Consider the following 26,514-nt stretch of genomic DNA (forward strand, 5'->3'; position numbering starts at 1 on the left):
GATGCAAGACTGATCAAACGCAAATTTGAGTTAAAGATCTTGCTGGAAGAACTCCTACCGAATCTCCCACAACACTATCATTGAGGATCATCAGATAATATCTTCACAAAGAAAATAATATGCCCATCCCCATTACAGCTGCTGGGTATTGGCTGCCGTTCGTGATTTTAAGAACCCAGGAAAAGAGCCAAGGGAAATGGAGTTTGTTTGTGGAGTGTAGCCAGCGTTGCCTACCTTCCAGATTTGTCTGGAATATTCCAGATTTTTAAGGTTTTATTTTACAAAAATCTGGAAGATCCAGATAAAATTTGGAATGAATTTGTAAGGTTTTGTGAATAATTTGTAAGGTTCTCCATATACGACAAAAGCGATCCAGACTTTTCCAGACAAATTTTTTAAATCTTCCAGATTTTTCAAAAATTGGCTTGGCATCCCTGGGTGTAGCTGGCAATACGGCAGGCACTTTTCTATACCAATGCTGGTTACTTTCTAAGGCTGTGAACCGTTTCACCAATTCGTTTAACTTTTAGTTAAAATTTGACAGCTCGATAGTTTTTTCCCCTCCGGTTCACAATAACCCTGCTCTGGAGCATGGTTAAACTTGACAGTTCGAAAGTTATTTTCTGCTCCCGTGAATTTGAGAATAACTAACCATCTGTCAACTTTGTTCTGAAATAACTACTTGACTGTCAAAGCTCAAATGGGTCGACCGCTAAGTTCAATTTAACCATTTGAGGGGAACATAACTATCGAAATGTCAAATTTTAACTAATAGTTAAACGAATTGGTGAAACGGTTCACAGCCTAATAAACATAACTGAAAAGAAGTTTTCATGCAATCTATTTCACTGCTTGGAATTATTTTGAAACGTCATAAATAGCTTTCGAGGCATACGCCTGCTGATGTTAGTGAGTGTGCAAATTGTCTTTAGCACATGAACAATTTCATTAAAATCTAAAAATTCGTGCAATGGTAATAGGGATAGAAAACTATAGAGGACGAATGTCGCTGCTGTTCCCTTTGTTCTCGCTCAGAAACATGTCGGGTACATAAGTGTCAAACTGCATACTTTTTCGCGTTGACATTTATAGCCCCGCCTATCTCCGCCAGCAAAAGATGTTTCTGCAGCGACGCCAGCGACATTCTTCCTCTATAGTTTATTACCTCTATTGCAATGGTCAATACTTTTTTCCTTTTCTCATGCTCTCTTCTGTGATGTTTTTTTTTTGCTGCGTTATCCAGGCTCAAATTGCAGTTGTCGGTGTTCTTATTGATAATGCTCGTCGTTTTCCCATCTGCTCCATTGCTGCACAAGTGGATTAGTAGGTTAAACATCGTATTTGAAAGAGATAACTTTGCAGCAGCATGTGTATATTTTTCCTGCTAAATCATGAGCAATGCTGGTTATGCCGGCGAGGTTCTGATGAAATGTGTCTAGAGATATTTATTACCACATAGCAGCGCGGAAGCAAAATCCACAGAAAAACTAACCGCTTATCAACCAACACCCCCCCTTCCCAAACCTTTAGAATCGATTTAGTATATATTTTGTTTCATAACTTAAAATCTCTAGCATCATAAAAGTACAGCAATGCAGCATATATCAAAGCATTCATGGCAACGTCTTCCGCCGCATATTCGTTCTGAAAGATTTTCGGGACTTCGAAGGTCCTGATACATTCGAGGATACATTATTTGCATTTGCATCTTGGGTTTGCGAAAAAGAGGCAGATATATGTGTTTCACTTTATTCTCTCATGCGTTGCCAGTTGCTTACGATATTTTTCGTAGGTGCGAGCGTGATATGAAATCTCTTTTGGCTTCGCAACCCCGATTCATTTCTGTTTCGATTTACAAACGTCATGGCACTATAGGCCGTTGAACAGCATTGACAGTCGTTGTGAACAGCTGATTGGCACAGGGCTTACAAGCACTAAAATAAAGCGTTTTATACCCATATAAGGCCAATATCAGTACCTGAGGGTCACAGTGCCTATTAGCATTTGAAAATGTTTTATGAAGCTAGTAGGCACTGAAAAGCCGTTAAATGGCTCATATACCGCATATAACAGTGCTTAAGGTGAAACAGCTTGGAATCAAAATTCAATGATGTACCAAAACTTTGAGGGCACAAATCTCGCGAAAGAAGCATCAAATTACAGCTTTGTGCACTACCAGAAAGCTTAAAATAAGAAGATTGACTTTGTACGTTCATTATTTTAGCAGATTAGTGCCTTTGAAATCGTGAGTAGGGGCACAAGCCGGCCATTGTGCCTGCCATGTTTGGATTCCAAGATGTGTCACCTTAATGGTTACCTGTTTTGATTATTCCGGTCAATCACGGAGTAGCAACTACGAATTGTACGGTCAAGTTGAAGATTGTTCTGTCCCGGAAAATCCGGGACGTCTGGTCACTTTAGCCTATTAGTGAATTTTCTATCTGCCTCTCATTCATTCTGCTGTGAATTTTTACACTAACTGTTATTTCGACTGGGTTTAAACACGAACAAAAACGATGCGAGCGCTGTGGTAGGTGGTCATATTTTTGAATCGACCGTTAAAAAGGTGGTGACAATGATGATAGGGAGACGTTTGTTTGTCTTTGGTCCTACTGTCAAAGTTTATTGCCTCTATTCAAGACTAACAATTCAAAAGGCCTCATCTCCAAAAAGTAAACAATGAGAAAAACGCAATCTTGTTTTGTCAAACAATAAATCAAATTTATATTATGAATTTATGCATTGTATGTTATTTTATCATCCAGAAAGTCGCTGAACAAACTGATTTATAGCAATGAATATTCATTACTATCATTTTAGCAAAAAATCCTACTAAAAAAACGAATCAAAGAAAATGAGGCTTTTATTTCACCAAAAGGTATTAAGCCCTTTTGATTTGTGCCCATAGACGCCGGCCGACGCTGATGAGGCCAGTGAGTTGACGCCTTTGTTTACTCTAACATGTGTTGAGGCCTTCTAGTTGTGGCTTCTTTTTTCATCATCTTGTGATGTGGCCTTTTGAAAATCATCCAAAATTGATGATGAAATAAGAAAATTGAACTGTAGAAGAGTGTTAAGTGGTGAAGTAAGGTACAAGGAAATCTCTACAGCAGAAAAAAGATTCGGGCGGTCGATTAAATAGTTGATTTATTAACTCCCTCGTCATTCATGAACATAGGGTGTGCTACGCGAGTTTGTCGTCAAGAAAATATTGGTTCAATATTGCAATTGAACGTTATTTTTCATGCAATTGTAATCAAATCGTGTTTTGTCGATAATTAGTGAAGTACAGACAGGCTGACGCAGGTATTATAAGGTAGTGTGATACAAAATACATCAGTCTACAGGAACCCGACGGAAAATTTGATCATGTTCACCATTGCGACAAGCGCTGTGTAAAATAATACAGAGCATAATCGCTCCGTAGCATAACTTACTTCTACTTAGTAAATTGTAATTGTAATTGTAATTGCTCAATCCACACCCTGGCAGACTATTATCCGCCAATCTAGACACGGGCTGGGTGAGGACCTACCAAGCCTCCCCCGTTAACATGTCCTATACCGTTTAGCACACCGGGTTCTTCCACAAGCAGGCGCCGGAATTAAAGCGGTCCCACAAGTTTCAGATACATTAAATAGATATAGTCCCTCTGGCACTAAACCGAATAGCGCCCTCCACCCCATCACCAGCACTGCCCATCCCGCACGCCAAACAAAATGCCGGAAGTGGCGTGCCGTGTAGCACATCAATGTTCTACAGAGCACACCACCTCCGACACCATGTTCAACGTACAGGAAAGACAGCGCTAATAAAAGCGGAATGCGCCATTCGATTCAGTACCAGAGGGACTATAAATGTAACGAAGAGGAAATGAAAAGATAGTAGAAATGGTTTGGTTGTTGGATTGCTGAAACGAGAAGAAAGAAATAAAGTTATTACGTTAAAACGTGGTTTTTATAGTTGAATAAATGTATCGATAGTTTCTCATCTGTTTATTTTCCGTATCGTAGTTCCGTCGATTCTATCCACCTCGAGTTTTGTCGACTCCGCTCGGGCAATGAGGACCAAAATGAAATGAAAAATATAAAAATATGAGCATTAGTGTTTATCTATTATTTAATGTGGTTCTCATTTGCTTTCAAATACCTAAGTAACATGTGAACTCTGCCTCTATCAGAAAATTCTAATAAATCATAATTTATTCTCCTACACTTTCCCTAACACAAAGTATTCCTATTTAATAAGACAAGTGCAAAAGCGCAAATAAAAGTGTGGGACCGCATCGAATCATGTTGATGCCCTCAGAGCACTGATTCTTCGATTTGCGAAATATGAGTCCGCTGAAGACACCGACCCGACTCGACGCAATCGCGCACCTCTACCGGCACCTCCGCACATGTAAAACTTCTGCGATAATCCTGTGGTGTGAAAGAAATGCGCAATATTATTTTGATTTCAATCCTAACTTCATGACCCGTAGGCTCTACGCGTATGATTGTTCATTATTTAGGCTAAATATACCTGATTAACGACTTCGAATATCTTGCAGCGCAAAGTTTAAGTGATCAAATATTCATCCTCTCTTCGGCCCTGCACTATACTATAACCTCCTAACATAACGCAGAGCTAAAGATTCTTTCTTGCGTTACACAATCTGAACAAGAAACCATTTTCAAATACTTCCCATAATTTATGCGAGGGAAAACAGATTCCACTTTCTACGTAATGTAACGTAATGTAACCCAGCATAAACAGCTGCCCAACTCTCCAGACCTGCGCCCTCCAAGATCCAAGGTGCTGCTGCCTTACGTTCAAAACTTCTTTCCTCAAAGTCTGTCTATCAATTCCGAACTCTATTGCATACTACAATACCAATCAGACCCTATTCCTGACAAGACACAGAGTCACAACCCCAATGTGATGGATTTACCCACAACCCTGTCATAACCCCTCTTACGTTTCGCTATCCTCGGAAGTCACCCATATTGATGCTTGGCAAAAAATATCAGTATTCAATCCACAAATCCCAGATTACACCACATTACGTTGGTCCGTTTGGCGTCGCCGGTGGATACCTGTTCTGACATTCTTTTCTTTCAAACCCCATTTCAAGCCTGTCCGCCCACTTTATCAATACGAATGTTGACGAATCACGATAATCTGAAGATCGTGACCAGAACGGAGGTAGGATTTATCACTAGGGACCAACCACCACCAACTTACTTCTACTTAGTAAATTGAACCGTTTTTCGTTCTCTAATTGCAATTTTGAAGTTTTTTTTAATAGGCCTCAACTCGGTTTCAGTCGAATATAGAAATGAGGCCTTTTTAGGAAAAGGCCGCATTTGCGATAAATAATCTGATTAGCGGAAAATGAGATGGGGCCTTTTAGAAAAATGTTGTTTTTTCAACTTTCATGCATATTTTTGTATGGCTATTGTATGTTTCAGTAAGAATAGGCTCTTATACACTAAAATCAGCAAAAACCTGATTTGTTTACATTTTGGACTTGAGGCCTTTTGAATTGTTGGTCTTGTATTGGTTCTCTACCCTCAGAAACACGGGTAGTCACAGAATGACTAAATTTTAGTAATTGGGTCCTTAAATTTTTAATGATTTCTTGTTTTTATTTTATAATACGAAAAAGCATGTTCTTGCAACTACTTTAGCAATTTTTCTAGCTCAAATAACGGCTATAACATTTTTAAACTTCAATTATAAAAATGGTTCCAAATATGAACCTTGACACTTGTGATCATGTTTGACATTCACTTTTTCGACAAAAATGCAACAGGGCTTACAGTTTTAACACTGGGGTTGTTCCTATCTGACATTTCAGAAGAGACACGGAAAACAAAATATACCCAAAATTTGAGTTTAAACCAAGGGGTGTGACAAAATCTAAAAAATCATAAAAAAAATGTTTTTTGGACTTAAACCAATGAGAATAATTTAAAAATTGAGTAAACATATGTTTCTGCCCTAGACTTAAGCGTTTGATACTAAAATTGGGACAGAGCTTTAGGACCCTATTTATGACTGTTTTCTATCTGCCTCTCTTTTATCCTGCAAGGAATTTCATTGCTATTTGTCAATTCGCCTGGGTTGAAGCACAGACAAACAGACGTTATAATTTTGATCGAGATGTGTTACGTCTGTTTGTCTGCGGTATGACACCTACGATATCGTTCTGGGTGCTTTTCGGAGAAGTAATAAGCCGAACGAACATTCATTTGAATAATTTTATTATTTCCATATTCTATCATCTACAAAAATGTTTTTTTTTTATCTTCTGTAATCGTGGTTTCTCGAAAATATTTTTGAAAGCTTTGTTTTTCATAAAACGAAAAATTATATTATCATACTCGCAATCAGCTTGCGTGCTCACCACAGTAAGTTTTAGTTTTTTTTATCAATGCAGTTTACAGTTTGGGGATTTTGAGAAAAATTAAATGTTAAATGAGCTTACGTCTAGTTTGTTTGTTTGTTACACTCCCTTGCCATGTCTGTCTCTCTCAATTTCTCGACTGACATTTCTCTCTTTACTCTGTTAAAACACTAATTAGAAACTTAAGTTTGATAAAGAATCTGGGTTTCTTATTTTCTATTGATAAAAGAGCTCAAGTAATGTGATTGTGATCATAAGTTTAGCTTTACTTCAGATTGTGGAATTATTTGAAACTTACAGAATATCATTAACAGATAGTCCTTGTCGGTCGGATTCGTCAAACTGGATAATGAAAGAAGGAAAGAATGGTTTTCACAAAGTGTTGGGATCTTACTCTTTAGCTGGGACTTCGATCACTCGTGGTTTGTCGATAATACGAGCGGTGCGATTGCCCTTCTCGACAATGCCAATGATCCATGCTTGGCACCCTTCCTGCTTCTCGATGTCCTTGCAATAGGCGGCGGCCTGTTCACGTGGCAAGCAGATCAGCAATCCTCCGGAAGTTTCCGCCGAGTGGCCTTGTAGCAGCTGGAACATGTTACCGCAGGCCTTGGCCACAGCAGCCATTTTTGCGATCACCGGCAGATTGTGGATGACGAAGGAAACGTCGTTCTTCTGATGCGATGCCAGGGTTTGGGCGTGACCCAGCAGACCGAATCCGGTGATATCCGTGGCGCCGTGAGCGTTGTATTTGTGCATCAATCGAGCGGCAATTCGGTTCAACCTGGACATGGAGTCCATTGCTCTATGGTAGGCTTTGCGAACATCCTCCTCGGATACGACCAGCTTGATACGATTCCAGCGTTCTGATTGATCCAGCCATTGGTGAGCATTGACGGCCACTTGAGTTCCGAGGGCCTTGGTCAGGACAAGCACATCACCCACGACGGCGTTATCCGGAACGATGAATTCATTCTGCTGGCAAATTGTGGTCGCAACTCCACCAATCGTTGCCCATGGGTTGACCACACTCTGGCCTCCGGTAACCGACGTACCGGCCTCTAGAGCAGAATCCTGGAAATATAGGATATATAAACCATCTATTAGTTGCCACTCAAGCCAAATTGGTAATCCTCCTTGGATACCGATTGGGACAAAAATCTCTCAGATGGTCACTTTCAAATTTTCACTGAATAGGTATGCTTGCTATCACGAACAAATATAAGGATATATCTCTGAATTCACAACTTTCTACCAAAAAAGTGGGTTTTAAAAATGTTGCAAAATGGAATAGAGGACGTTTCTCCGGAATATGCGCTTTCTTCCAAGGGAAAAATGATTGATGTTTTTATTGTGTCTTTGTAGTTGTTCGATGAAGTCTTACTCTTATGATTATAAAGAAACCCTATCATAACAGTATTCCACTTTTAAAGAACTTTAAATTGCTTGAAAAACCCTCCATTGTTGCGCCACTGAGAGAATCTCTCAGTTATCGCTCTATTTAACAATCATGATATGCAGCACATTGTGAGAGCCTGTTTATCGTATACTGCTTTTTCTTGGCAGTACGTCCTCATTGGGACAGAGCCTGCCTCTCAGGCTAGTGTTAGTGTTCTTATGAGCACTTCCACAGTTATCCCAAAAATGGTCATTGGTATACCTAGTAAGCTCTCAGTTAATAACTGTGGAAGTGCTCATAAGAACACTAAGCTGAGAAGCAGGCTCTGTTCCATATGTGTGGCAGGTACGATGATACTTGCTCTGGCAAGTCGAGAAAATTTACTTTACCAAAAGACTTTCGACTGGTGGGATTCGAACCCACAATTCTCTGGTTAATCTCAGTGCTGGGAATGGTAATAGTAGTAGGCTTGACTTTTCGCGAAAATCACGTGGCTCTCCCAGTACAATAGTTCAAAAACGTGAATCTCATCAAGTAGCCTCTGTTGGGTGCACGAATTTTCTAAATCATGAGTGTCATTGAAGGCTCTAAATGCGGGAAATGCAGCGGGAAATAGGGTAGGTGTACCAGTTATGGCCATAGTGGTTCCCTATTTCGCCATACGTGTTAACTTAAATTTCTTCACATTTAGAAAAGTTTTGTGTGTTTAAGCAGTAAGATAAAGGATGTATCTAGATGTTAAAACATGCAAAACTATAAACAATGTGAAAGTTATCGAAATTTCACATATGGCCAAATAGGGAACCACTATGGCCATAACTGGTACACTTTCCCTAGAACATTTTTCTACAGTAATTTCGGGTTGCCCTTAGCAACGGGTGTTTTGCAATTTTCAAGGCATTTGCCTACAGCAGCGATGGGCGTGAATTTCACTGGCTTCGCTGACTGTGATTGGCTTTGTTTGGCTACTGTAGAGTGCAAGGTATATTGAAGAAAGGTACAGCAATCTAAGCAGTCAGTGGATGCGGGAAGTGCTGAACAGCGAGGGGAGGAAAACGACGGCTGGCGAGTCGGCGAGCTGGCCAGTTTGTTGATGCATTTTTCCCCTCCAATGGTTGCTATCGTATTCATGGGGCCGTAATGTTTATTATTACGGATTGAAAAATGAAAAGGAAAATTTTCTGCTGATATAAACGACACTTTCAGGATACAGGTACAAAATAAATGTACATATTTTTAGATTGGGTCTTTATTATCAGTTGTTGTGTTTCAGGATGCTGTTGTTCCACAATGGGAGAAAATATTCGAAATAAAACGAAATCGTAAAGTGATGGTGATACAGACAATTGCGTAGCGCAACTCAAGACCGTGGTGCCTTCCTTTTGGTCTCGAGGACAGTTTCAATTATGGAGTTCATTATGTACTACACAAAACTAAGTGAATTCATCAATTTCAGATACTTTTGCATAACGCTTTGATATCATGTAGGATTGTGGTACGTCCGTGAAATTCTAGTGATAGTCATGAATTGTGTTTATAGTTTACAAATAAAAAAATATGATCGGAAAGAAATTTGAAGTTATCAGAATTGTGTGAAAGGGATTTCCATCACTACATTTTCTTTAAAAGCAAGGGGTTGATAAAAGATCCTTACTTCCTTTACGTCCTATTTAGCGGTATGAATGACAAAGGGACAGCTGGAAGAATGTCGAATGTGACTTTCTAGCCACTTTTTCCAGCGTAATTATCATGTTGTCACCGTAATCTATTATTTCTTTGTTTTATTTAACGGGTCAACTGGTTCAATATCATTTAGGTTCTTCAATTGAATAAAACCAATCAAAGCATCATGTTTTCTTCTTGGTTGTTAAATGACGTTTACGAAACAAAATAAAAAGTGAGGGGAAAAAGTTGCTAGGATCTCAAGGCTTGCTGATCTGATGGAGTAACACAAACTTGCCAGCTGTCAAATGTTTTGCCAATATGGCGGATTTCTTTAAATGACACATTGATATACCTCCCTTATAGATACCTTGGTAGAGTGAGTTTCAGATTTTTTCCCAACCCTTAATCTAACTTAACTTAATCTAGTTGAATAGCTGCGCGTTTACCGCTAGGACTCTGGGAACCTATGTATACACTAATTTGGTATTATACCTTAATTAAATATTGTCCACACCTATATTTGATTTTATTAGGGTATTGAAGTACTTTAAATTTAAATTTGAACTGTCACTAAATAATATAACACTATCTCGGCTTATTTAGATGGTTGAACGAAACTATTTCCTTCGACGTGCAGCCTCCAGATAAAATTTAACTAGTTAGAAAAATCATTCCCTACGTGGACTTGCTTTTGCTGTTAATACCGCGCATATTCTTGTCAAATATAAACTTCGTGGCTTTCTAAAAACCTCCAGCCGAAGTGTATCAAAAGTGCCAAGAACAGGATCCGACTCCCCACATTTCTTTGAAGAAACCTCGCGTAACAATTCTAGAGGGCCAATGATCAAATTGTACACAAATCGGGTTTTTATACCATTCGATAGCATCTCCCAACACCCACAAACCAGTGTTGTGAAAAACTCAATTTCTCACAACTCACGCTTGAGATTTTTCATGCGTGAGTTGTCAATCATGCAACTCAGCAGTCAAAAAATCATGGATGAGTTGGCTCACCTTTTTAACTCATTGTCTTGTATTTCTACAGTTTACTCACACACGGCAATAATTTCTTGTTAGTCTGGTAAAATTATGTTAATCCTTTCCAACGTAAACAATAACATTCGGGTTTTACGAGTTTTTGCCGGGTTTCATGACTGAATCATTTTTTACGGTTTGAGTTGATTGAGTTGATTTTGCATCAAAATCTCAAGCGTGAGATTTGCGAAGCAGATCACTAATGAGTTTGCTCTCACGGGAGAGCGTATTGATTGAGATTTTGAGTGTGAGTCTATCAACACTGCCACAAACTATGCAAACATTGTCAACATAATCATAAAATTTACCGTTATGAACTCGGTTTTTGAAAACGGCCAATAACCGCTTTTATCCAAATCATTCATTGGCCCTCGCTCGAAAGGGCCAATGATTTGTTCTCGCTCCATCAAGAGGGCCTACAATCGGAAAATTTCGCAAACTGTCATTGGCCTTAGCATGGTGAGAGGCCAATGACACTCTTTTGCTCATTCATTGAAAACCAAAAAGGCCTAGCCTTGGGCCAAACACGCTAATAAAATTCTATTTTGGCCAATTAAAAAAGACCCATGCCTTGATGAAAATCGGAAATGGGCCAAGCATTTAAACTCATAATTTTTTCCACATTTTTGTCAGTTTTCAGAATAAAATCGATTATTAGCGGGTAGTAATAGTAAATCGTCACTCAACTAGCAAGAAATCACATTGATTGATTTGAATATTGAAAAATAGGAATTGAAAATGTGGTGAATTCAAATCGAATTTTCTCAGAGTCAACGATGTGAGGATTGGCCCTTTTGAATTGTTGAGCGAGAAACCATGCATGATTTCATCAGAGTGGATCTAGATAAGAGTGGCGTCAATGTCAAAATTGGAACAGCGACGAACTGTCATTTCCATACAAATCCGCGTTCCAATTGAGCAGGAGACCTGTCAAAACTGGAACATGACGTCACTCTTGTTTACAGGCACTCTAGATTTCATGAGCGATTCAACGAAAACGATAAATTCTATGAAGCATTTCTGTATTACGTATGAATTCATAACTATATACTTTGGAAGCATTCTCAAAAAGCTTCGAAAGAGGTTCTTTTAAAATTTATTCGTAGAAACAATTGATAATATACATTTCTAAAAGATGCTTAAGTACATGCATAAGAAAAAAGGAAGTAGACTCTACCCAAGGTCTGTTCGGCCATTTTTAAAGGTTTGGTTTGCGAATAAAGACTGACCTAAGAAGTATGATAAATTTGTATTCTCAAATAGAACATTAAATAATTATTCTCAAATTTGCGTTTTAGTGTAAATACTTATTTTATAGGATTTTGTAAAATTTTAAAAAGAGACGGGGTTGGTGGTCTGATGGCTACCGCTTCTGCTTCATAAGCAGAAGGTCATGGGTTCAATCCCAGGCCCGTTCCTTTCCTCATACTTTGTAGTTGTATATCTCTCACTTGCTTCTGTCTTCCATTCTAAATCTATCACACTCAAACTATTCGTTCATAGCAAACGCTAGAACCAGAGACGGACAAGAAACCGTTTCCCTAACGCTTCCATTCTTCCACGCGCATGCCTTTCCTTACGCCTGATACATAGGCAGTCTGCTAACCACAAAAGCAAACCTTGTTGCCATGCCTTACCCCAATCCATACATTCCGCATTAACTGGCGTAGATGCAGTCGTACTCCACGGTCTACAGTGGGCTAGTATAAGTGCAACATCATTTCCTCCCCCTTCCCCACATTGGTCTGCATTCTGACGTGGCAGGCGCCATTATAGCCTAAAAATAGAAGATCACCAGCACTTATACTCTGAGGGTGTCTGTTAGTCCCAAGCAGTCATTCGGTTGGTTCCTTGTGTAAGTGCAGCTAATCTGGCGATACTGGAGTAGCATCCACGGGCGGCCAATCAAGCTCAAGCTCAAACTCAAGCAAATTTTAAAAAGCTAATGTGCTTCACACTAGGAAGGTTTAGTTAATAAAACGAATTTTGGAAACATTAATAATTAGGATGCATATTTTAAAACGTAGTGTTCGACAATAGAAAACAAACATCTAATAATACACCACAAGATATAAAAAATACTTTTATATGAGAATGCACGAGATTTTCAAAAAGAATACTAAACATTTAAACCTTTAGTTTTACAACAATGAACTTACAACATACTGATAATAACGTAGATACTATTACAAATCAACTGGAACTCTATGAAAAATTAACTTTTTTTACAAAAAAATACATGAACCAAAGTTTTGAAGTTAAATTTAAACTTAGCCTAAATTAAAAGAAAGCCGATTCGTAATTTTCCAGAGGGATGGCATCATAGTTTTTTAATATGGTATTTGACAGGTCTTGTTGTGCCTTCTTATCGGGAGCATACACGGTTAAAAAAATATATGTTGAATAGCATAAAGGTCATACTAAAACCATATTTGGTCTGTTCACCCCAAGTCATGCATATTTCAACTCTATGATTTGCTAGTATAAATGATAATTATATTTGAGCATGCATATTGTGTATTTATTTAAGCCATGCATAAAACAATTTTATCCACTATTTCCATTTAAAAGTTTGTGTTTTCATTGTTTACTTTTTTATCAATAATGAATGAAACGCAAATATGTGATAAATAATAATTTACTAAAATAAATATACTACATCTTCTACTAGAGTAAAACATTTCGACGATATCCTCGTAGAATCCGTGAAACCTTAATCATGACCATCCATATCGAGCCACGAACCTCGTTGCAGATCGTACGGATCCGACACGGAGTGGCGCGAAACAGAACCGTTTGGTTTGATTCTTTCCGGGCCAGTTTCACTCGATTAACGAAACGACAATAATTCTTGTTGCTTGATGTTCATAGCTTCCAATTTCAAAGAAGATCCTGGTATGCCGATTAATGATCAGAAAATGGAGCCGTCCGCGACGCGCTCTGATACGAGGCCAAACAGAACGAATTTGTTTTCTGAGGGAGAAATAATACAGTAAAATACAAATACATGGAACAGTAGCGTCAATTGAATGCGAAACTTACCGTGAATGGTGCATGTTTTTTAAATGCAATTTGTCATGGAATTAAACTTATGGAAAAGGTGAAAACACACGTGAAAATATGGAGATGTTTGCGATGGCTTCCATTTTGTACAATAGGTGAAGAAAATGACTAGTGAATTTTATAAAGTCCCTAGAGTAATATCTGCTATGTCATATGCTCAGCTTATTATATCTCATAAATAAGATTTGCAAAGTATAAAAAAATTGCGGCCAAGCGTTTTTGTTATCAGTTGCAATGATTAAAGTGGGTTAATATTTGGAATGTCATTTATAATATGTTAAATAGCATTTGCCGATTTCTCCGTGTAAATTTATACTCCAGTTGCAATTTTCACGCACACTCATATATTTGTTGAATGTTTACCATCCGTATAAGAGAAAATGGGACAAAATGCGCCAAACAAGACAAAAACTGCGCATAGCTGGTATGTGAGAATGTGCATTGAATGTCTTTAGTTTTCTTAACAATTTTTATCCGCGTTAGCAATGGCATTTAGCCATTGATCCCGCGCATCGATATTGGTTGGAAACTTATGATGCGAAATGTTATCATCGTTATAATTGTTCTTCAGATTATGAAAATCGACACCGCAAGAAGGAAAACAACACTGCATTGTGCTTTTGACGATGATAGAAATGCAACTTACTTTTATTTTAAACCGCGAGCTACGCTATGGCAATAATAACGAACAATATGCATAGATTTTGTGTGCCTACACGGAGAAATCGAAGTACTCAAAAATGAGTTTTTTTAAACTCAAAATTAAGTAAAGACAGTGGAACTCAAGAAATGGGTGATTTCCATCCTGTCAAATACGTACATTTAACCCAACTTTTGAGTAGTTCGACTAAAACCCAAATTTGAGTAAAAAAATACTTGTTCAGTTTATTGCATTTATACCATACAAGTTTAATACTTGAACTTGCGTACTTTCTGGCAAAACTAGTTACGGAATCACTCGAAATGTCACTTAACGTCTTTATAATCGCTACGAAAACGCAGTATATATAGACTGGATATTATTTTAATCACATAAAATAAGTTAATCGATCATTGAATTTGTCAAACACTCAGAAAACAAATAGTTGAGTAAAAACAACTCAACGTGAGGCATAGAGCTTAGTGACATTTGAACACACGTAGACTAGCATACGCTCGTCATACACAGTTTGTTTTTGTTTTCCTCAAAGAAACATGCACACACTTTCCAGACTCATCAAAATGCATATGGAAATATTACCCAATTTGAAATATTTATACCCGGTTTCTGGGTGTTTTTCTAGACTGAGTGCATATTGTTTTCCTCTAAGGTTCACAACTACATCTACAATAGGGCACTCATACCATTGGGCGTGATAACCACTATTCAAGCTGCGAACTACCCGTTGAGTAGTTTAAACTCAGTTTTGGATGGAAAAATGCGACAGTCATATTGAAAAGCCAACATTGCACATTCCACACGCAAAAAAATTGTGCGGTAAAAACTACCATTTTAGGGGGTTAACTTAAGCGCTCGCACCGGCAATTTTCAGCAGACCAGAAATGCGCTTGATTTTACCATGTCTGTAGTCGGAATCAGATTGTTGTAAATTATTTCTGTCAAATGTACCAGTAATGCGGTGGGGTGTACCGTAAACATAGTAAATTGGTCTGAATTTCCATGGTAGTTTCAAGAATGGGCGTAGTCAGCTAAAATAGTAATTTTAACCACAGATTTTTTTTCCCGTGCAGATTAGCCGTCATCGGCGTAAGACGTGATCGTGATTGTTATTGTTTTTTAATTATAAAAAATCAATAAATTACGATAGAAGTTTATTTAATACATTTTTGATAGCTAATCCTGAAGTTGTTTGTAGGAGATGACGACGTTGAACGCAGCATGCCTTGAATATTTGAATTGAAGCATGTTGCTATGGTTACGCGCATGTTGCGCTTAGCGTTAAGATTCTAGAAAATAAATTTTCACTTTGCCGTTGTAGTTCATTGAACACACACGTGTTTTTTATTAGATTATCCGACCTACGGCCATTCCAATAGGTTATGGGCCATTCGGAAGTTGAGAAAGAGACAGATGCCGACAAATTGACAAATAATCACCAATTCGCCAGTTTGATTGGTGGTTTATTGTACGTGGCCGTGAACACGCGTCCGGATATTGCAGCTGCAGTTTCCATTCTGGGGAGGAAGACCAGCTGCCCGACGCAAGCTGACTGGCTGGAAGAAAAACGGGTATTGCGATACCTGAAGCACACGCTGAACGACGAGTTGGTCCTAGGAGTAGATGGATCAGCACTGAAGGTCTACGTCGACGCTGATTGGGCCGGCGACACTAGTGACCGAAAATCGACGTCTGGTTTTCTGTTCCGTTTCGCTGGTGGTTCAATTAGCTGGAGCTCGAAGAAGCAGACTTGTGTCACGCTCAGCAGCACCGAAGCCGAATACGTGGCACTTGCCGAGTGCCTCCAAGAGTTCCGTTGGGTTCGCCGAATTTTGAGCGATTTCGACGTTAACGTGACCTCACCAGTGGTGGTATTCGAGGACAACCAAGGGGTGATCAAGCAATCGAATTCACCAACCATTGGCCGCCGTTCGAAGCATATCGAGACGAAATTCCACTTTGTTCGAGATCTGCTGCAGAATGGTGAAATCGACATTCGTTACTGTCCGACTGATGCGATGGTTGCGGATATGATGACGAAGCCTTTGCAGTCCGTAAAACTGAGGGGTTTCCGTGAAGCTGCTGGAGTCCTTCCGTCGAGGAGGAGTGTAGGAGATGACGACGTTGAACGCAGCATGCCTTGAATATTTGAATTGAAGCATGTTGCTATGGTTACGCGCATGTTGCGCTTAGCGTTAAGATTCTAGAAAATAAATTTTCACTTTGCCGTTGTAGTTCATTGAACACACACGTGTTTTTTATTAGATTATCCGACCTACGGCCATTCCAATATTGTTTACCGGAATGCTGATTTACTAGAGGTAAATATCCTCAAGGCGGCATACGACAGTATCGACCGCGTAGAGCTATGGAAAATCATGGACGAGAACAGCTTTCCCGGGAAGCTCACGAGACTGATAAGAGCGACGATGGAAGGTGTGCAAAATTGTGTGAAGGTTTCAGGCGAACACTCCAGTTCGTTTGGATCTCACCGGGGACTACGACAAGGGTATGGACTTTCGTGCCTGTTGTTCAATATTGCGCTAGAAGGTGTTATGCGGAGAGCCGGGCTTAACAGCCGGGGTACGATCCAGTCAATTTGTTTGCTTCGCGGATGATATGGACATCGTCGGCCGAACATTTGAAAAGGTGGCAGACCTGTACAGCCGCCTGAAACGCTAGGCAGCAAAAGTTGGACTGGTGGTGAATGCGGCCAAGACAAAGTACATGCTAGCTGGTGGGGCCGAGCGCGACAGGGCTCGCCTAGGTAGCAGTGTTACGATAGACGGGGATACGTTCGAGGTGGTCGACGAGTTCGTCTACCTTGGATCCTTGCTGACGGCTGACAATAACGTTAGCCGTGAAATACGGAGGCGCATCATCAGTGGAAGTCGGGCCTACTATGGCCTCCAGAAGAAGCTGCGGTCAAAAAAGATTCACGCCCGCACCAAATGTACCATGTACAAAACGCTCATAAGGCCGGTAGTCCTCTACGGGCATGAAACGTGGACGATGCTCGAGAAGGACCTGCAAGCACTTGGAGTCTTCGAACGTCGGGTGCTTAGGACGATCTTCGGCGGTGTGCAGGAGAACGGTATGTGGCGGCGAAGGATGAACCACGAGCTCGCCCAACTCTACGGCGAACCCAGTATCCAGAAGGTGGCCAAAGCTGGAAGGATACGATGGGCAGGGCATGTTGCAAGAATGCCGGACAGCAACCCTGCAAAGATGGTGTTCGCTTCGGATCCGGTTGGTACAAGAAGGCGTGGAGCGCAGCGAGCTAGGTGGGCGGATCAAGTGCGTATCGATTTGGCGAGCGTGGGGCAGAACGGAGGATGGAGAGATGCGGCCACGAACCGAGTATTGTGGCGTGAAATTGTTGATTCAGTGTTATCTGTGTAGATGTTAACTAATGTGTTTGTCGTTTTTACCAAGCTAACACAAAAATACCACAAGTATTATAATATTTTCGTATCCGTTTCCAAAACTGCGCAAATATCATGACAATAATTTCAGCTGTTGCTTTTTACAGGCGGAAATTTCGTCGAAACTAGAATAAAATAATTCTGTACTCAAATTGTATACAAATGCATATACCGTAATCCGGGGGCATATTAATCACATCACAAGGCACGTTTCACAACTTTTTGTTATGCCATCCTTTGGAATCTCCATAACTCGATATCCAAGAGACCATCGACTTATAGAATTATCGAGTTATAGACTATACGGACACAATCCCAAAATCAAAGAAACAAATTTCTGCATTTCCAATACATTAATGATCACATCCTTAAGAAGGCAATATTATTTTGGTAATTGTATTTTAAAAACTATTATTCGAAAACTTTTTTTTTTGTAAAATCATTTTACTTTACTGACAAACAATAATATTATTTGTTAATGTTTTGAACTTCTATTACAACTTACATGGATTTATTCCTCCAAACCTTCAACCTCCAAAGAAGAACTAGTATTTTAAAATAAATATCGAGTTATGGAGACATTTACCTCTAACGTGACAGCGACTAGTGGAGATATCGAGTTACGGAAATATCGACCTAAGGAGAGCACGATGTAAAGAAATTCGAAGTTACCGATAAATCCATCTATTTATAGCATATATCGAGTTGTGGAGAGTCAACTGTAGTTCAAAATCATCATTAGATGTTTATAAAGTAGAAAACATGACATATCTGTGATGTCAACGAAACATTAAACAACTAATCTGTAGACGAATTCCGGCGCGTATTTTCTTCGAAAAGAAATTTTTCTTGCTGGCGAGTAATGGAAGAAAATTACTGCTCTTCGAAGAAATTGTTCGCCGGAACACTGATCATTGCCGTGATCAATTTGACCCCGGATTACGGTACATACTACCTTTTTATCCATACCATGTAGTTCTCCACTACGTCGTTCATAAAATTGCCCACACGCTTTCGCTTAATTATCTTTTTTTCGAAATAACTGATAAAACCAAATCTGCACCTCACTGGCAGGAGTTTTGAATTAAAATTTGATTCAGATTCTGATTTAAATAATTTGACCTCGGAAGCAGCGAGCGTAACCGCAAGCACACAATTTTGCATTTTGGATGTTTTTTTTTGTTGGTTTGTACTGAAGAACAGTTCTTGTTGTTACAATTTTGACAATTCGTATGAAGTTGTATTGGTGAACCCAGTTATGAAACTGTGATTTATCACAGTGCGAACCTATCGGTTTTGGGGTTGGAACTAGTGCGAAACTAGGTCCAACCTGAGCGAATAAAAAAACGTTTTGACAGCAGTTAGGTTGGAACTAGTGCGAACCTAGGTTGGAACTGAACAAAAACGAATTCGACATAAATAAATGAAATGAAAATATCCCACGAGGAGTTCGGTTTGCTGCAAAGTATAATGTAAAATCATCTCTTTCTTGTTTCAGGAATTCAGTTATCGTTTAACTGTTTTTGGTGCACGATTTCCGATGTCCAGAAGTGATTCCCGGAACCGTTTCCGACGAACTATTGCTGAAAGTGAGAGGCTGGTTGCTGAACATAATGCGTGTCATTCGTTGCCTGCTTGCTGTTCCTGCCATTCCTAGCCTCCATGTGCCACCGTCGGGGGCTTTCCATTGGCGTTCCCAGTATTGTCGCACCGCCACCAAACCGGATCGCGCCAGTGAGACTCGCGACGCGCCTCAACTCGCGCGATTTTGAAATCAGTTTTTTTAGTGTGGCGCTGCATTCTTACGATTTTTATGAACATAGCGCACTATTCACATATTTGCTGCGACGCACGGGGCCCGAGAAAACAATAATTATAAATAAATGTTGGTCTTGATTTCTACCGGATACATAATACATTGCTGCCGATCCCGATAAGTTTGATGCTGCAGGTGTACTCACCCGATCCAAATTGTTTCCTATGCTGATGTCATCATTCCCTGCACCCCACGCGGTTGGGTTTTCAAGCAATTTTTTACTATTTTATTTTTTATGAATTGAAATATAACAAATAAATGTTTGTATCATTCAAGTTGAGTTCAGTTTATTTTGATTAATCACATAAACAAAGCTTATGCGAATTGAATTTTTGACTACTATTTTAGGTTGCATTTTAATTCGATTAAAATACCTATTTTTGAGTTTTTGCATCCAAGGTAACATTGGATAAAAATCACCCACTGAGATAATTTTATGCGATAACTCAAATTTGAGTACTTGGCTATTTACTCAAATTTGGGGTAACGCACAAAGGTGCCGAGTTGGGTAGAAGGAACTCAAATTTGAGTACTTCGTTCTCTCCGTGTAGGTTCGTTTTCCCACATTCGCACCAGCTGCATTGCTTAAAGCGTAATAGTATTGGTGAGCGCTGCTTGCGTTCGATAAGAGGCAACAAAATACGGCCATCATATCGGCCCCTGTAATTTTCTCATGAAAATTTAGCTCAAAATAGTTGAAAAAAGTGACTTTAGTTGAAATGGCTTCAAAAAAGAGACTTTAAAGTGACTCGCTACCAGCCTTGTGACAGCATTCATTATATAGAAACGTATTTTTGGAATAGAAATAGTTGACCGAAGCCGTGCAAAAAAAACAGTGGAGTTTTCAGTGTAATTTCTGAAATGAATTCTAACAACATTAGTACGCGCTTTTGAAGTCCTTGACGAGTGTCTGAGACAAACTCTTTGTATTTTTTGGCTGTTATTCCTAACCGTCTCTGGCGTATCTTCCGGAGGAGTTTTGATGATGTTCTTTCAGAAGACAGGCTTAGAATTCCTTCTATAGCCGTAGATTACTGCAGAAAGCTCAATAGTAATATATTCAGCAGGTCTGTCAGATATTGGCCCTGGTTATTGTCAAAGGTAATTCAAATATTTCGGACAAAAAATTCATCCCAAAGTCGCTTTCTATGTTTTGCCATAATCTTCTACAAAACTTTTCCCGGAAAATTTTACATTTATCGTTGGATGTATACGGAATATCCACCTGAATTCTCCCATAAAGTTAGCCCGGAGTCCCTATTCCTCTTGGGTCAAGAATCTTGACACCTTGATTTCAAAATCACACTATAAGTGCTATAATTTCTTTATAATAGCAAATATTAATTTCTTTCTGTTTGAGTTTGAAAAGCTAGCCCAGCCTTAAATTTCATTATTGTCAGCTCACGAAAAAGGTGACTTTAGTGACATTTTGTTGGAAATTTGTTGTTTCCTCAAAATTTCCTTGACTTGATAAAAAGTGTAAACTAACAAGTTATCGTAAGATTAAATAAATAAATTCTCGATTACTTTTTCAAATCGACGTAAGTAACTTCCATACGGTTTTGAGATAATTAATTCAGAAGGATCACAACCTGTCTTCTAAAACTGTTTTAAAATGAATCACCTTTTAAACATTTTTTCGACTTGTACATTGCTTAAGGTGAAGATGAATCGAAGCCAAAGTTCAAATTTTCAAGAGCACGGATCTGGAGAACCGAACATCCGTTGAAGCTGAAAACTTAATCGATTGGTCACTAGCTGGTGGTGACCAATCGATTAGGTTTTCAGCTCAAAAGGATGTTTGGTTCTACAGATCCGTGCTCTTGAGGATTTGAACCTTGGCTTCGATTCATCTTCACCTTAAATTTTGAATAGAATGAGCACGCGTTCAAAAACTAAAGAGTTCCTTTTATTTCACACAAGAATTTCATGACAAAATCATAAGCCGTTTTATTCAGTTACTTGCGACGTTTTTCTACCAGTATAAAATCGACTCAAGTAGTGTTTTGTTTTGATTCGTGGTTAAGTCACTTTGTCTCTCCATACAGCGGGGCGGCGAAAGTAGTTGTTAGGTTGCGAAAGTTGAAAATCTTACTTTCGTCGTTTTGTAAATCCGGGAATTAAGGTGAAACATCTCAGAATCCAAAGATGGCCGGCACAATGGCCGACTTGTGCCCCTACTCACGATTTCAAAGGCACAAAACTGGAGAAATAGTTGGCAAACGTTTCTGATCTTCTTATTTTAAGCTTTCTGCTAGTGCACAAAGCCAAAATAAAAAGTGCACGGTTGTTGGATGTTTTCTTTGTGAGATTTGTGCCTTTGAAGTTTTAGTGCAATCTTAGAAGTTGATTCAAAACTGTTTTACCTTAAACGTTTTAAAAGTGAAAAATCGAGTTGGTTCAGAGCGCAACTTGTAGAATTTCGTCTGCGAAACACGTAGGATTGATAAAGTTTGTATACTTTTTTGACTTGAGTCTCTATGAATAAGTTTTCGAGATTACAAATAGTGAGTTATTAGTAACCCGGTCGAAAAAAGTGACCAAGTCACTAAAAAGTAACTAGCTACTAGCCCTGCCCTTGGGATAATGTAACACCATTGGTATTCTTAAAAAAAAATACTATATAAAATAAAGTAAGGGGATCAAACATTTCGAATGGCATTCGAAAGGCTATACGTGAGGCAACTTTTGTTGCAAAAACTACAAGGATCATATTTGAAAATTACGAAAATCTTTTTCAAAAATACCTGTAGGAAACTAGCTCATAGTTAACCTGTAACATATAAAATAATAAAATTATCGACAGGCTGTCTGTTGTTGTAGGTTTTAACTAGTACTTTTCCATACAATACTTTTTGAAGAATTGAGAAACTAAAATAGAAATGTATGAGACTTTCGCGGCATAATTTGGTATATCTTATTCGCTCGCGTTTTATTGCGACTGTTGCAACATTGTTGTTGTTGATTAATTGACGCCATATATTATCGAAACGTTTATTCAGAAATTAGACAAATATAGTACCAAGCCAGTAGTGGAATTACCTAATAAATTCAAGTAATTAAAATGGAATTTTCTTAATTGCCGGCACGATAACGCTTATTTTAAAAGCGATTGTTTTCTCCTCTAAGCAGATGAATTCAATTCTCCTGTAAAAATTCTAAACCGCAAAAGCAAATGAAATGTAATATGTTAACAAAATGATAATAATTAATTTAGTTTTACCAAATTAGGATGATAGTGTTGTTTAATACAGAACATCTACTAGATATAACAAATTATTGTAATGTTTAAAATTATAATAATAAAGAAATAACAAAAATAGATTAACTTTTATTTACATTGTATTCGATAGGCCCTTGAATGATGTAACTTCAGTGAAAAGTGAACCAACATCGAAACTAGGCCCCTTCCAAACTTCGGTGACTTTTATATTTGTTGATACCGGCTTTTGAGCAGAAAAACGGAATCTTACCTTGAATCCTCGCATAATGAGTGGAATGACAACGTCCCGTTCCTTTTCGGTCATCTTGGTGCTGACGGCCAGCAGCATCAGCATGTTGTCGCACTCGGTCACTCCCATGGCGTAAAGGTCACTCAAAACGTTGGCGCAGGCAATCTTTCCCATCATGTACGGATCGTCCACAATCGGATAGAAGAAGTCCGTCGTCTGGACCATACAGAGGCCACCGTGCCGCAGCGGAATCACGGAACAATCCAGACCGATTCCGATCCGCGGGGAGGACATGGACAGGTAGGCGGCATCCGGATCCTGAGTGTAATCCTGCTGCAGTGAGGAGACCAACTTTTCCAGCACATCCTTCGGGACTTTGCAGCCGCGGCCTTTCAGATCGGCAAAACGCGTCAATCGGAACGAAGCTTCCAAATCGTGAGCGGTCGGATCGAAGGCACGCCGCAGAACCATTCCCGGATTGCCGCCCATGTCCAGCTGGGTGGTTCCAAGCGAATCGTGATGATAATCGCCCATTTTTCAATAAATCAGTTATAATTTCACCGAATCACTCTAATCAAGCACACCGCACCGCAAAATCGGCTTCACTTTCCGGAGACTTTTTCCCACTTTGGGCGCACTGACTTCACACACAAAATTTTCTTCCACCACCAAGATGGCCGCCGAGCCCGAACAAGAAAGTTAATTTTTTTCCTTTATGCCTGCGTTTGAATGGAGCGAGCCAACCCAAGTAGGCGAAGAGCAGCGTTTTTGGCGTAGCGTCTGTTATGTCCAAGCTCTGGCGTGTGTCTGTCTGGAGAGGGGAAAATCGAAAGTTTGGCTACCCTGCGCTGGCGGTAGTCGCGCTGGCGGAGCAAATCTAGAAATTTCTCTCGGCCGACAAGCCAGGCAGAAAAGGCCTGTTCACGCGCGCGCTTGTCAAAAAGGCGGAATCCCTTTTTGTGGAGAGTTTGGTACACTCGAAATTTGCGAGACAGTTCGACCAGATGAAAATCGCTTTGGTGTTCGTCGAAAAGCTGAGCTGGTCGCAGCCAGAGTCTATATAGATTAGTTCACAAATTTCATAACGCCAAAAATGGCCGTTTACAACACCCACCCACCCCCTCGTAACGCATTTTGTATGAATATTTTCCCAATTTTGTATGAACTGTAACACCTCAAGGACACCCACCCACCCCCTCAAACGTTATGAAATTTGTGAATGGGCCCTATGGAGTCCATTTTACGAGAGGTTTTTCAACAGCTGATCGCTTTATTTTATGATTGAAATTTTGACAGGAGGCGGTGTCATAACGTGCGAAAGTAACAGCAATATCATCAGTGTTGTCGTTTCATAAAATGGACTATATTAAGGATCAAATATTCATGTAACGCAATATGGGGAGGGAGTGGGTCTTCCGTAGTGTTACGGTCCATACAAAAACCACAGACAAACAGACGTAACACTTAGAACAAATCTCGATAAAAATCATAGTCACGAGGACATGTACGCCCAATGCTAAAATTAGTGTGTTTGGCCGACAGGCCAACGGATGGCGGTAGTGTGTAAACGTCATACGCGAACAAAAACGATGCGAGCGCTGCCGGTGGCGGATTGGCTACCTACCATATTTTTGATTCGACCGTTAAAAAGTTGGTCGATGCACAATGATGAGAGTGTGACGTCTGTTTGTCTGTGCAAAAACTTTAAATTTTCTATACGAAAAGTATTATGTGGGGAAGGGATGTGGTCAAAAATTTTGCGTTATGCAATATTTCTCGATTACTTTTTCAAATCGACGTAAGTAACTTTTATACGGTTTTGAGAAAATTAATTAGGAAAAATCACAATCTATCTTCTAAAACTGTTTTAAAATGAATCACTTTTTTAACATTTTTTTGCCGTGTACTTCGCTCAAATTTTGCATACACTCAGCTCACGTTCAAAAACTAGGTAGTTTCTATTAATTCCCACAAAAAAAATTATAAGAAAATGATAAGCCGTTTCATTCAGTTACTTTCGACGTTTTTCTACCAGTGTAAAATCGGCTCAAGTTGTGTTTTGTTTTGATTCGTGGTTAAGTCACTTTGTCTCTCCATACAGCGGGGCGGCGAAAGTAGTGGTTAGGTTGTGAAAGTTGAAAATGTTACTTTCGTCGTTTTGTAAATCCGAAAATTAAACGTTCTAAAAGTGAAAAGTTGAGTTGGTACAGAGCGGTACGTGTAGAATTCCGCCTGCTTAACACGTAGGATCGATAAAGTAAGTTTGTATACTTTTTTGACTTGAGTCTGTATGAATAAGTTTTCGAGATTTGCTTCAACCCTTGATCATTGAAGGTAGTTTTTGCAAGTACTCACCGCATCAAAACAAAGGCGCCACTGTAGAATTTAACATTTGACAGCATTACTGTTCTGTCATACACACAGGGCTACGGTGGCGCTATTTATGCTTTTCATAGCGGCCGTTTTGGTTATCCAGCTTTTTACGCTAGCTTGCTATAGAATTTGAATCACCCCCTTCTGAAATTTCTTGCCCACTCTATAATTTTTTTATAGCACAATCAAAGCAAGCTTTGTGTTTGAGTCTAATGTTTGTGATTTATTTATTGTCAGATTTTTTCCATTAGTATTCAGGCGATCCATATTTGAAAATAATTTGAATTTTTATAACGTTTTGCCTTTTTTCAGGTGGATAAGTTATCAGTTCAAAATAGCGAACCAAGGCAAACAATGCCTGACCTCATGACGATCATGTTTGTAGAAACTGTTTTCTTGGAAAGATGCTACTGGACTCAACAATTCGGAGTTTTTGGAAAGAAATGTGCCAACATTCATTGAAGAACTTTTGAATTGTTATAATTTACCTATGCTCATTGAAGATGTCTCACGGTGTGCTGGAACACACATATTATCGAACTTGCATGAACCTCCGATCTTTTTTCACTAAAAGTTAGCCTTGATAGTCAAGAAAAGCTTGCGGAATATTAAAAAATCTTTCATCGGCAAAAAATTGAAAAAAGTCGATTTTTGTATTTTTACCCTTCTCCCATATATGAGTTCATAGGAGAATATTAGAGTTATACTAATTTTAATGCATTGCAGACTTATTTGATATACCTAGATCACGAATCGATTACAAGACGTTTCAAATTGAGCATAATTTCTACCTACATTCACACAATGTGACCAGCCCATTGTGGTATGCCGTTTATTAACGACATCGCATTTCTACATTAATTTATTAAGGTAAACATACTACAACTTATCAAGTTTCAATCAATGTTTCCTATTCTACTCAATAATTGAAATTATTGGAGTTCGTTATTGAACATGAAGCTTTTTTTAAGATAACAGACAATTGTATAATTACATGCAACCATTAAATAAACCGCCATACAATTATATAGGGCAATGTACTGTTTCAATTTTGTATGGTATGTTCACTCTAACTGATCTTGTTATTCACATTTGTTTTGATTGAAAGATATTCCTTGTATGAGTAACTTTTCAAATATTATATAATATATATTTGAAAAGTTGTCATGCCGATTTATATTGAAATCTTGCAGCCGCTGGTTGGGTGCGTTTGCTAAAACCATACCATAAAACGGGG

At 39.0% G+C, this 26,514-nt stretch overlaps 1 protein-coding gene and 2 long non-coding RNA genes across 3 annotated transcripts; 1 reads left to right on the forward strand and 2 right to left on the reverse strand.

The window, feature by feature from the left end:
• The first annotated feature begins 2,996 nt into the window (after window positions 1–2,996).
• On the forward strand, window positions 2,997–19,727 carry LOC110676499. The gene is made up of 2 exons (XR_002500453.1): window positions 2,997–3,316; window positions 19,135–19,727. It is a non-coding gene; the product is annotated as an uncharacterized LOC110676499 (long non-coding RNA).
• Window positions 6,424–23,735, reverse strand: LOC5571153 (selenide, water dikinase). The gene is made up of 2 exons (XM_001653419.2): window positions 22,926–23,735; window positions 6,424–7,465 (listed from the first exon to the last, which is right to left on the reverse strand). Exons 1-2 carry the CDS (start codon window positions 23,436–23,438, stop codon window positions 6,782–6,784), a joined length of 1,197 nt encoding a protein of 398 aa, XP_001653469.1. The 5' UTR covers window positions 23,439–23,735; the 3' UTR covers window positions 6,424–6,781.
• On the reverse strand, window positions 13,113–14,727 carry LOC110676502. The gene is made up of 2 exons (XR_002500456.1): window positions 13,533–14,727; window positions 13,113–13,463 (listed from the first exon to the last, which is right to left on the reverse strand). It is a non-coding gene; the product is annotated as an uncharacterized LOC110676502 (long non-coding RNA).
• Window positions 23,736–26,514: the final 2,779 nt, after the last annotated feature.

This window comes from Aedes aegypti, chromosome 2, assembly GCF_002204515.2.
Source record: "Aedes aegypti strain LVP_AGWG chromosome 2, AaegL5.0 Primary Assembly, whole genome shotgun sequence".
Lineage (NCBI taxonomy): Eukaryota > Metazoa > Arthropoda > Insecta > Diptera > Culicidae > Aedes > Aedes aegypti.